The sequence below is a fragment of the Glycine max genome, chromosome 9 (genome assembly GCF_000004515.6).
Source record: "Glycine max cultivar Williams 82 chromosome 9, Glycine_max_v4.0, whole genome shotgun sequence".
NCBI lineage: Eukaryota > Viridiplantae > Streptophyta > Magnoliopsida > Fabales > Fabaceae > Glycine > Glycine max.
In genome coordinates, this window is record NC_038245.2 from 50481466 (window position 1) to 50494600 (window position 13135).

The window sequence follows — 13135 nt, forward strand, 5'->3', positions numbered from 1 at the left end:
GTTTTGGAATAATTGATTATCAAATGTGGTATTCGATTATTTCGTCACACAAAGAGCTTCTAAAGTTTTCAGACACAAGCTAATTGATTACTAAATGTGGTAACTGATTATCTTAAGCCACAAAGTCTTCCTTCTTCTAAAATTGACTTTATAATTGATTACTAAAATTGGTAATCAATTAATTCTATGACTTTTGCCAAATTTCAAATGGGAGTTATGTTGCTTGTTCTAACACTTTGTAATTGATTACATAATCTTGTAATTGATTACACTGTGTTGAATTCATTGCTTCTAAAAAACTTTGAGATCAATCCATTTATCCATCATGTTTGATTCACACTAAGCATGAATAAAGAAAAATTAAGACTTGATCTACCATTCATGCCCAGATCAAAATCATTCAATACAAATGCCACATCTTTTAAAACATGTTTGACATTGTAAAATCGTAAAACCAAGATCATGAGACTAATCTTCAAGTCTTTAATATTCGATAACAATAAAAGAATCGCATGTAAGCTTCTTTTGTCTCACCCTAAATGATATGATTGCGAATGTGAGTGAAAATATATTTTAATTCTCATCTTGCACAACAATTGTCAATAAAGTTCCACATTATTTTTTCTTTAAAAATGTCTCATCAATTTGGACAATCATCTTGAAATAAGAAAAATCTTCAATGCGAGGTTTAAACAATCATAACACACAATGAAGAATCAAACCAAAATGACTCTTCCACACTATTCACAATATTTGCAAATATTTTGTATTTAACAATTATATCTAATACAAAATGTTGGTAATTTTTGTCCATCTTATAAAGCAATATGATTGCTAACAATCTCTAAATGAGTGTCGTTTGTTTTGTTTTCTTGTCTTTTTTGTATATTACCATATAACCAACACAAGTTTGCATCTTTGTAATTTTGGTTTTTATTAGGATGACAAAATTTGTATTTACTAACCGAATAACACATTCTCGAATTGTAAATGAGTCTAACTTATTACAATCTTGAGAAATTAGTAAAGTTATACAAGTGTGATACCATTATTTTTTACTAAAATAATTTTAGTCTTCCTATTTTTGTCAATCCAGTCTTATTTTAAAATAAAGATATTTAATTCTTCTATTTTTTAAAAATGAGTTATTTTGGATCGACGTCCAACAAAAATATTGACCGTTAACTTTACTAAAATTGACTACCATATAGTCCACAATTAATGACTTAATATCCCTTTATTACTTAAATATGATGAAGTGAGTTGGATTTTTAAATGTCTTTAGCTCAGGTAAATGTTGACCATCATGTGACTCATCATAATCAAACAAAATAATCCAAAAAAATAAATAAAAGATCAAGTTGATGTTTATCAATAATTAAAGACAATTTAAAATTATGACTAACTTTATTATACATAATTATCATAAATGCACATTAAATTCTAATTGACGAATTTAAACACAACTTTATTTTTTATGTCCAAGAACTTTTATGACTAATTTATCTGTTAAATGAATGAGGTTTTAAGTAAGAAACAATCTATCATGTCAATTTATGTAAGTAACAAGAAATTATATAAATATTTTAAAAATATTTATAATCAACTAAATAGATTTTAATCATTTTTAAAAATCATAATTCTTAGAATTCATCATTCTCAAAAAATTCTTGAGAAAAATTTTGCTTTTTGGATATAAAAAAATTCTCCTTTTCAAAACACAGCCTAAAACTATAAACAAAATAAAATATGGCATTCAAAAACCTTAATAAAATCAGAATTGTTTTTTTTTTTCTAAAACTTTTTCTCTATAAACATTTTTCCCCTTTAATTTTGATCCCAAATCAATCAACATTGAATTCAAGGGGGGCGATTAACGGATATTAAACTCATATCTCCCCGGATGGAAACAAAGTACAACAAGAATGAGAATTTAGGCAAAGATTATAAAAAAAAATAAAAAATAAAATAATGAATAATTATTTATATATATGTAGTTGAGTTGAGTTTGGAAGGCGCAGTTGTAGAAGGGTGAGCGAAGATGTTTCCTCAGGAAAATCATAGTAACGGCTATCAGCAGGGGCCGGGGGTGGGTTACAGTCACAGAGAGCGAGTCCGTCGTGGCACTCGCAGGTCACGTGCCTCCACTTCCTCCGTTAGGGTTTACGACCAGCACCAACCGCAACATCGACCTCCTTGCACTGATTTCGACGTCGCCTATTTCCATTCCTACGCTCACCTTGGCATCCACCAAGAGATGATCAAGGTAACTTACCTTCCTTCTTTTCTTTTTTCCTTTACTCAATTTTCAATCTCATTTTACCATTAATTAATTAATACTCTCTGCCCTGCAGGATCGTGTGCGTACTGAAACATACAGGGATGCAATCATGCAGCATCAGAGTTCCATTGCAGGCAAAGTAATTTTTCCACCACGCATATAATTTCATCTGTTCACTTTGGCATGCAATTTATTTTTTACTGGAGTTTCTGCAAATGCAAATGCAAATGCTCACTTCGATTTGTTGATGGAAGAGAAATAACACCTTTTTTTTTTTGGATCCCTGTAGCTGATAGGAGTTATAGAACCCTAATCCTAATATGGTACGTACATGAATGCAAAACCTTGGTCAAAACTAGACTTCAGCCTCTATATAAATGGCTATAGAAAGATTAAGGGACAGAACTCTGTGGTTCAACAAAATTGTGTTTGGAGTACTTAATACTTTGTCTTTAAACCCAACTTGACCAATCTTAATAAATGGACACTCTCTCAAACTGATCCCAACCCATGTTTCCTTCTTTGTGCTCATGTGCCTCTAATGCCCTGCTGCCCTAGTCTTTTTCATCCTAAAGTACTCTTTTTGATGAATGGGAGGTTAATTCCTATCCACACACTCAATTAACCTTATTTTCACATTTCATTAATAATAGGTGTTTTTTTTATATTTAAAATTAAGATCTACTTATCATAACTGTTAAATGTGATTTTTCTGTATTTTATTTGGGAATTCTTGAAATACAATAAATCAATAATCATTAAAATTGCAAAAATATGATACCTCTATTTTATACTTAATTGTTATTACAACTCTTGGCCTAAAGAGAGGACTTTTTTCAACTGAAGTAGGTCAGTCGGTGGCTGACTGAATCCATGTGGAGGGCTTCTTGTTGGGGGTTGTGTAATTGTACAGTCAACAAATTAATGATACTTGTGTAACATATACATATACCGTATCTTGGATACAGATCTAACCATTGATATCTCATGCATAATTTGCTTGTTTTGTTAATTTCTTTTGGATTGATGTTTCTCAAGGATTTTCCAGTCTTTCCTTCCCCTTAATCATCTGCCTTCAGGTTGTGGTTGATGTTGGATGCGGTACGGGAATCCTTTCTATATTTTGTGCTCAGGCTGGTGCAAAACGGGTATGCTCTTTCAAAATAACATTCATATATCATTTTAATTAATAGGGAAGATTGCTGTTATATGTTTTCAATACTAAAACATATATATATTTTTTAAAATAAATGCAAAACTGTTCTATTTCCTGTGATCCCTTTTCTCAGTTTCTGACTCACATGCAATGTTATGTTGTTAGATTTTTATTGAGTTTAATGCTTATGGACTGACAGGGTAAAATAATTTTACAATGTCATCCAATCACAAATTACCGTTTGAATTACTTTAAGATAATTATTTTAAAAATCAACAAACTTATCATACATGGTGGGTTGTGATTGGATGATTGTGTTAAAAAATTTTCACTGTCAATGCGTAACCCTTTTTCTCTATTTTTCTTTAATAAAAGAAAATTATTAGTTTGAAAATTCTTCTGTCATGATTAAGATTAGACATGGCATATTCTGCGTTTATTTCATTATTTGTCTAAGTCTGCAGTTGTTCAAATCATGATTTAACTGAAATTTTTGGCATCCTTTTCATATTACATAATCTGGAGGTGCTGGATGCATCATGAGTGGGTTGCTTTAGGCCCTGCATTTCTCCATTTGTTTTTTTTCTCAACTTCTTCTGTTCTATATTTTTAAACCGTGGAAGGTCTTAGGTACTTATTCTCTTGGGGATTAATAATGTATATTGCTGTATTCTTTGAGCCTATGCTTTTTTTTTCTCTCTTCAAAATTAGGTTTTTAATTTACTTGTTCCAAACTTTAATTTTTTTCCATCATTATAGCATTTGACATGTATGATGTTGTGGAATATTTGTCTTGCCAGGTGTATGCTATTGATGCCAGTGACATTGCCCTGCAGGTGATTGTCACAGATCCTATTTTTCATTTGTATAAGCTTCATTTAGTTTTGGTGTAAGTTTGTGACTAAAAAACACTTAATTTTCTATTTATACCAATTGGAATAACTATTACAGAAATGCTGCCTTCCTTCTGGAACTTTTAGATATGTCTATGGCATTACAAGCCCAGTATTTCTTTTTTTCAAAAGCACACAACTTAGGGCCCTAATCAGCACATCAAACATAAGAAGATTGGATAGGAGAAGGGTTGCTGAGTAGAAATAGAATAAGTTAAGCTATCTATGGGATTGGCTTCCATGCTAGATTGAGCTCTATATGGCTTTGTATAATCCAATGGATTGTGTAATATTATCTTATCCAGTGTTTGTTGAAGATATAACATGAATGCAATATTTGGGCTATTGTATCATTTGTATGAATAAAATTCATGCCACAGCATCAGTGGCTCATACTGTATATGTAATCTACAATAGCCATGCAACAATATTGTGAATCATAATTATGACTTACAGTAGTATGAAGAGTACTCATTGACAATAGATCAAATAGCAATCCAATGCTTAACTTCAATTGATCCCCGTTCTCTCATGTCAATCATTTTTCCTGAGATTGTGAAATTAATAGTTCATTCTGTCTTGTACAATTTAGTGGTTGCTCTTGTTCTGTTTAATTTCATCTTTTCTTTTTGTGGGATTTAGAGAGCAAAGAGTTATGTAGTTGTTCTATAAGTTTAAAGGTTGAGGTTATGAATTTTGAATTGTGAATAAGTTGGTTAAGTAGCACTTTTTTTTACCTTGACTACTTGGTTTTAACCAGCTATTTTTTTTTGCAAGCAGGCAAATGAAGTTGTGAAAGCAAATAACTTGTCTGATGTCATTGTTGTATTGCATGGGCGAGTTGAGGTAGACTCCTTTGACCAATATATGCTTTTCATTTTTCATAGATGCTATACTTTATACCATAGTTACTTAGTGCATGGTAATCTTCAGTATGTGTATGGGTGCATGTTACGTAGCATATCATATGTCGGGAGTATATTTGATTTTGGTATATTATTTAAATTTGTAATATGTTTTATAATATTAATTAGTATCTATTAATATAATTTTTTGATTTTTTAAAATTTACAATATCTAGGCACAAACATATATAATTACTTTAAATTAATTTTTCTTATATTTTAATAACTTTAATCATTATTTTAGGTTAATACATTTTGGGCTTTTTCCCTTAACAAGGTGTTGATCCTCTTTCCGAAACTAATTTTACTATTTAAATATTTTTAACTTTTTCCCTTCCAAACCCCAGCCCTGGCCTCTTCCTACTGCAGAAGCATCTTTCAATTTTTCCTCGCTGTCTCTTTCATTGTTTTCTGCCAGTTCGCGTCATGCTCTTTGAATCCCCTTCTATTGTCTTCTTCCATAAGCGTTTTTTCCTCTTCCCCTCTTCCAAATTCTATTATGTTCAAAAAACCCTTTGATGTGAAGTGTTCAAGGAAGAAGGGCTTCAAATGCTATCTATGTCTCTACTTGAAGTTTGAATTTTGTGTGAAATCTCACACTTTCACCACTCCTTCCATTGCTCTCTATCAAACATATATATACGGTACAAAAGGGAGGGAGACAGCTGTTTACACTGACACAATACAGCTGTCCCCTCAATAAAGCTGAACTACAACAACTACAATATACAAAACTACACAAACTTTTTAACACTCCCCCTCAAGCTGGAGCATACAAATCATATGCACCAAGCTTGGAACATATAGACTGAATAAACTTATGTGGTAAAGGTCTTCAAACAAAATTTGAAAATTTAATAAGAGAAAAAGGGAAATTGGACTCTTGACACTTAAATTAAACGTAAGTCTAATCCAACAGATAATGTTTGAGTGTGAAACTCTTCAAAAGAGTTGTATCAAAAGATTGAGGCCCTATTTATTTGAGTCACGAGAGCCACTTCTCTATGTATATTTTCACCACCCCAGTTTGTGATTTGCTTAGGTTTTTATCTTCTTTTTATCACCATCCCACTCCAAAAGTATGACGTGGTGATTACATATATAGCCATTGTGAGTTACTTAGCCTTTTTCTTTTCATCATATTTTATCACCATCCCATAGGAAATGTAATATGTGGGGTTTACATGGCCTTGGGTTCTCCTACCACATTGGCTATTATTGGCTGGCTTTTTTGGTGTGGTCCTCCAAGGTTGTATTAGATAAATCCACCTCTCTCACTGTAGTCTCTTCTCTTTCTCTCTAACAAAATATCATATTTTTTTTAGGTTTAATATATATTACTTTTAGGCATTTAGCAGATTCTGCTTTGAAATTTTTATAGTTTTTCCTTTTTCAACTTTATGTTCGTTACTAAGAACAAGTTGTATAGTTTAATATTCACCTCAGGTTATGCTTTTTGTGCAGGATGTTGAAATTGATGAAGAGGTGGATGTTATAATTTCAGAATGGATGGGCTATATGCTTCTATATGAGGTGCTTATTAGGATTTTTCTGATTGTTCGATTAATGTATATTTTTTAATATTGAAAGCTAAAATAAAATTTCATGAGATCATCAGAGCAAAACCATAAATTAGCTTTCAAGGTGACTGATAGTTTGATAACTTAAATAAATCGAAATTAGGAAAAAAAAAAACAAACTAATTCTATATCACTGCTTTTGAAAAGATAAATTTGGCTATGACTCATTTGATTTGACACAAACACACTCACAGAAAAACATTGTTGGAGTGCAACAATAGTGGACATGTAATCAACTGGACTGTGATAGTTGACATATTAGAGCATCTCTAATGCGGGTGCTTAAATGAGTTGCTTAGAGTTAAACAACATTACTTAACAAATTTTTCCATTGTAGCTGATGACTTGCTATTTATACAGCTAGGAGAATATTCTTTTCATTATTTCAGGATCTCCTGTATATTCTTTCCTTTTTGATCTCTTGCCAATTAAGAGGAGAATATCTCTCAATTCTCTCCTATTTTTAGCTCTAGAATAGTGTACAACTATTGACCTGAATGGACTATACATTTGACTGCTTCACTGATTTTCCAGTAGCTGGTTCAGTACGTTTTTTTAAACTTTGGAAGTTTTCATTTGATTTCAAATTAGTGGTTAGACTTGTCAAAGAAAAAGTCAAGGCATAATATCTCCATGGTTACCATCTAATATCCATGGAGATGTAAAAACAATGCTTGTAATTTATTGATATACTGTCTTTCTTTCATTCTTTTCCTTTTTATTTTATGGTTGGGGTTGGGGAAGGATGACTGCTTCAGTTCCAACACAAGTCTGCTCCTGTTTAAATGATACTTAGACATCAGCATGAACTTCAATTTCCCAGCTTCTAACAGTAAATCCACTTATGATTTGTATTGGTTTGAAAATTTTTCTTTTCTTGTAGAGCATGCTTGGAAGTGTTATTAATGCTAGAGATCGTTGGCTCAAACCTGGTGGTCTTATTCTTCCTTCAAGTGCAACGGTATGTCTTATTTATTTTTGCTTAAATATTGATATATAATTGTTTATACTATAGGGAATACTCCTAAAAGGTTATTTTGTCTTGTAGAAGCCCGGCCTATTATGGCTTCAAAATTGGATTTATGATTCCTTATGCATGGATCCTAGAATTGCTTGAATGTGTTTGAGGGTTCAATAATTACTCGATTTAGTTTATCTTTAATAATGATTTGACCTTTTGGTGTCTTATAAAAAATGCTAATCCTTGGTGTACTTTTCTCCAGTTGTACATGGCTCCTGTCACACATACGGACAGATACAGTGACAGTGTTGACTTCTGGCGCAATGTTTATGGAATTGACAGTGAGTTCTCTACTTGGTAACTTAGATGACATACCAGATGTTATGAAGATTGTTGGAAACTGTTTATATTCTTAGGAATTAATGCCTAGGATAGTGGAATAGCCAGATTCATGTAATAGTGTTTATTAGTACTTTGGGGAGTTACATTTCGTATTATTGCTCATTAATGTAAATCAATCTGAAATGATTATAAACAAGAGATACTGCTGAGTGCTTCTAAGATCTCGAACAATGTAATCAAAATATTCTAATATTCAACACAGATTCACAAATCTATGGTGTACTTGTGCAAACTTAAAATGGAGGCTAAAACTTTATTTGCTTATTTTTCCGTGTGAATAGAATGAACATTGTTAGATATTGGAGATATTTTTAATTATGGTAATTATATCCTTAATTATGTTAATTAGGAAATTCTAGGATTTACATAATTATAGTAATTAGGAAATTATTTTCTCTGAAATTATTACCCACTAGGTTAAATTACTCCGCGGGTCCCTGAACTTTTACCAAATTTTTATAGCAACACCCCCTGAGCTTTTATCAAATTACACATAACCCCACCCTTTTTGATTTTCCTACACTAACCCCCTTTTTAAGTTTGACAACATTACACTAACACCCCCCTTATATGTTTGAAAGTGTTACACTGACACCCCCACATCACCATCACCCCTACAAGGGAGGTGAATGTAATGGTTAAAAAAGCTAGGAGTGCTTGTGTAATTACATGAAACCTCAAGGGGTGTTGCTGTAATTTGCTCTTTTTTTTAATTAGGTCCTGCTAGGTTCAACAAAGACCTAGTTAAAAAATAAATAAAAGTTCAGGGACCTACTTGAGAAAAAAAATAGTCAAGGACCTATTTTAAAATGACAAATAAATCAGAGACCTAATTAAAAAATTACCAACCCCTGCAGCCTAGTGTTCTCACCTCTGCAAGTCAGTATTCTCACTTTTGCAAGTTCTAAACTCAGGACCAGTTTAGAACCTACAGGGTGAGAATACTGGCCTGCAGAGATTCACAGTTTTTTAATTAGGTCCCTGAACTATGTCATTTTTAAATAGGTCCTTGAACTTTTTTTGTTTCTATTAGGTCTGGCAGGGATGTAATTAAAAACAAATACAAGTTTCAGGGACCCAATTGAAGCAAAATAATGGTTCAGGGACGTAATTAAAATTTGGTAAAAGTTCAGGGACTGGCCGAGTAATTAAACCCACTACATAATACACTTTGCTGGGTACACTGACTGATAGAATCAACTGATAATTTGGGGAAATTTAGGGATTTAGCACAGGACTAAGAGAGAACGAGAATTTAATTATGGTATCCTTCTCCAGATCAGTATGACCCAAGAGGAAAAGGTGACGTACAACTCAGGGAAATTTGAGAGTGCCAAGAACTCTCCCAGTAAAGACTACAGCCTCCCTCCTAACTCTGGCCAAACTCCTATTTATCTACCCCCAGTTACAAAGATAGTTATAACAGCTTTATGAGTTAGTTACAATCGTACCTTCCCCCTATACACCTTCATAATGAGGGGTCTCGTATCACTGAAACATGGATTGAATGAAGTCTCTTGCTTTCTCTTCTCAACAAATATAATATAATCTGTTTCTAGAAATTAATACTACACTTTAAACAATTTTGTCAATGCATAAAACAATTGAGATCCCATCCTGGCTACCAAACAGGTCATAATATTACTAGGCTAGAAGAGTCTGGAAATATCCTATTTCCTTTTATCTATTGCTTTTCTTGTCACATTTTTAATACTGTTTTCTGTTGCAGTGTCTGCCATGGTATCACTTGCTAAACAATGTGCATTTGAAGAACCTTCCGTGGAGACAATAACTGGTGAAAATGTTTTGACATGGCCACATGTGGTGAGTCTGCTAGTGTTATAGTTGCTTTTTACTTTTTTATTTGTTACGGTAAGATGCTGAATCACATGCTTTTCTAGGTTATAATATGATTATTTTTTCTGCTTGAGTTGTAGTCTGAAGAAAGGTTTGGTAAACTTTTCCTACACCATGAGTATGAGAAGATGATAATGACAGTTTGTATATTTCACAATTCAGTGGGAAGCTTGGTTTGTATGTTTCTTTTTCTTTCATTTTTAGATTAGATTAGGACATCATTTATCCTATTCTTACAATATCCCAACAATACAGTTTTGGCTCAAGAATTCAAAACTATTGAAAGTAAAAATTGTAGGAAGTTGAGTAGCAGTATTCAGTCTTGGAGGAATATCAGACATGCATGTGTCTGGAACTAGTATGACAACCAATTTGAAGTTTTTAAAATTGTCTGTGCTTTCCTATTGCTGTCTTTGGTGTTGTGGTCTAGAATCTTTGTCACCCTAGGTGCACCTTTGTATCTCTTGTTTTTTTGTCTAATTTTTTGGTTATAACAATTTGAAATTCAGAGGACTGGTTGAAATGGACTGTAGCCAAACTGATATTGAAATCTAAACGAATGTAATCAAATCAACATGCATAAGTAGCGATCTTTCTCGTATTGCCAAATGGACTGAAAAAAAATCATTCAATGAATCAAAAGGCTTGAGGAGGACCACAGGCAATGCCTCAAGGAAATTGGTGTTTGCAGTATTTTGGTGCAAATGTTTGAAGAGAAATTTCTGAATTTTCAAGCATAATTCCTTTAACTGGTTTGCACTATTAGACAATACAGTATTTTTTTCATCTTTATAATATGTGGGTGGAGTTTTGCTTAGCTTTCCACTCTATCTTTTTCTTAAGCTTTTGTTATCCTTTACTTTTTTAGGAAAAGAAAGTTCAAGGGAGGGAAAGTTTCCCCCTTTCAAAGCTGGGCATGCCATATGCTTCAGTGATGGCTCACAGTAGTACTTGTTGATGTCCTTCCCATAAAGGACAACTAGCAGGAAGAGAACCGAAGATCTTTTGGTCAAAGAAGTTTGACCCTACTAGTTGAGCCAACCCTCGGGGATTTTAGTTTTTATTATCTTATTTATTGAGAGGATGCATTATTCAATGCCTTTGTACTTTTTTTTACTGATTTACTATTATTAAAGGGAGAAGAAAAATTATCTGATTAAACATTATTGGTTAGCCTCAGTTAGTAATGTTTCTAACTTGACATCATTTATTTGATTATTGTAGAATCTTTGGATTACAATATGCACTATTTGATCGAAATGTCTTGTAGTCTTCGTTGTAATTTGTAAATACTTTTGTGAAATAACATGTCAGTTTGTGCCTGTATATATGACGCATGTTTGTTTCTTTAATTCAAACTTTCCTTTTAGTAAGTATGTAGTATCATTTCTGAAAAAATTGTTCATTCACTATTACAGGTAAAATATATTGATAGTTATTCTGTTACCGTCCAAGAGTTAGAATCTGTAACAGCCAAGTTTAAGTTCAATTCCATGATGCGAGGTACCCTCCTTTTATTTTTTCTTCCTTTTCACTGGTGTATTGACCTCTTAATCTTTACCTTGCTGCTAATGTTCGAGCCTCAGGCAGTCATCATAATGTTTGCTCGTTTGTTTTGACAGTGCTCTGTTCTTATCCAATTTACTGACAAATTATTGTTTAATGAGGATCTTGTATTATCACAGCATTAATTGAAATCTGTTTCTTGTTTTCTCCAGCACCATTACATGGTTTTGCATTTTGGTTTGACGTTGAATTTAATGGGCATGCAATATCATCTACCAATTATCAATCAACTACTTCATTTGTTGACAATCATCAGATGAATGGTAGTCAGAGAAAAAGGCGAACAAACCCAAATGAAGCACTGGTCTTGTCCACTGCGCCTGAGGACCCTCCAACACATTGGCAGCAGGTGCAGTATTTATTTTTTCAATTTTCAGTTTAAATATATGGTTCTAGTTTTTTTGTTCACTATGAACTGGGGGTGGACCTTGAACAATGTTCCCATCTATTCCCGTTAGAGATGTAAACACAAGACCCAAAGCTTAAGCTTTTGGAATATAGTTAGTTAGGTTTTTATTATTATGCTTATTTTGACTGCTGGAATATTATGTTCAAAATTACATTTCTTTTATTATTTTGGTGTCTTGATCTTATTGATGTATTTTGCAGACGTTGATATACTTTTATGACCCTATAGAGCTGGAACAAGATCAACTAATTGAAGGTTCAGTGACATTGTCACAAAGCAAAGAAAATGCTCGATTTATGAATATTCACCTTGAATATACGTGAGTCAGAACAATTTCTTTCACCAAAATATGCCTTTAGGGTAATTTTTAATGGATTTCTGACTTTGTTCCCTGCCATTGCAGTTCAGGTGGTCGATCGTATGTGAAAGAGTCTGTTATGAGATGATGATCTTTTCATGCATTTTGGCAGTGTCTTTTGATCGTATGTGAAAGAGTCTGTTATGAGATGATGATCTTTTCATGCATTTTGGCAGTGTCTTATGCATTAACACTTGCACAACATCCTCGAACTGCAGCTTATATCTTTTCTGACTTCGTTTCTCCTAGAGAACTGAGGTAGCAGTTTGGTTCTTGAAAATCACTAATCTCTGCTTGCTAGATTAGAATGGAGCAACTGACGAACTTGTTAGCATAGAGTTAGGTAAATCACATGAAATTTTGTTGTAATTTATTTGATACCAAATACATCATTGAGGCGGATTATTTATGTTATAATTTGTCCTTTCTAAAGCCTTTATTGTGGGGCCGACTCGTTTCAATTTTTTCTTGGAGTCTTACTGTAACATAGAGCTGTTTTGAACCATATATTCTTGTCGATTTTATTTTATGTTCGTTAAAAATTGGTAGCATCCGCCATTTTCCTATATATTGCGTGTGTATTGATAGATTTCAGTGTATCATCGTTGAGCATCGCTCCTTTGATTAAGTTGTAAAATAAAAGAAGTATAAAACTTAAAGTATATATTTTACAGTATAAATTATAAAATAATTTAATTATATATATATAATATCATATTATACAAAATATTAACTATTAAATAAAAGTTTTATCACCTACCAAAAAA

The 13135-nt window shown here is 32.6% G+C and overlaps 1 protein-coding gene across 1 annotated transcript; it reads left to right on the plus strand.

The window, feature by feature from the left end:
• The first annotated feature begins 1936 nt into the window (after positions 1 to 1936).
• On the plus strand, positions 1937 to 12800 carry LOC100809174 (probable protein arginine N-methyltransferase 6). The gene is made up of 13 exons (XM_041005249.1): positions 1937 to 2266; positions 2355 to 2420; positions 3361 to 3429; positions 4238 to 4273; positions 5111 to 5176; positions 6700 to 6768; positions 7699 to 7776; positions 8039 to 8117; positions 9908 to 10002; positions 11454 to 11538; positions 11754 to 11950; positions 12211 to 12329; positions 12414 to 12800. Exons 1-13 carry the CDS (start codon positions 2042 to 2044, stop codon positions 12454 to 12456), a joined length of 1227 nt encoding a protein of 408 aa, XP_040861183.1. The 5' UTR covers positions 1937 to 2041; the 3' UTR covers positions 12457 to 12800.
• Positions 12801 to 13135: the final 335 nt, after the last annotated feature.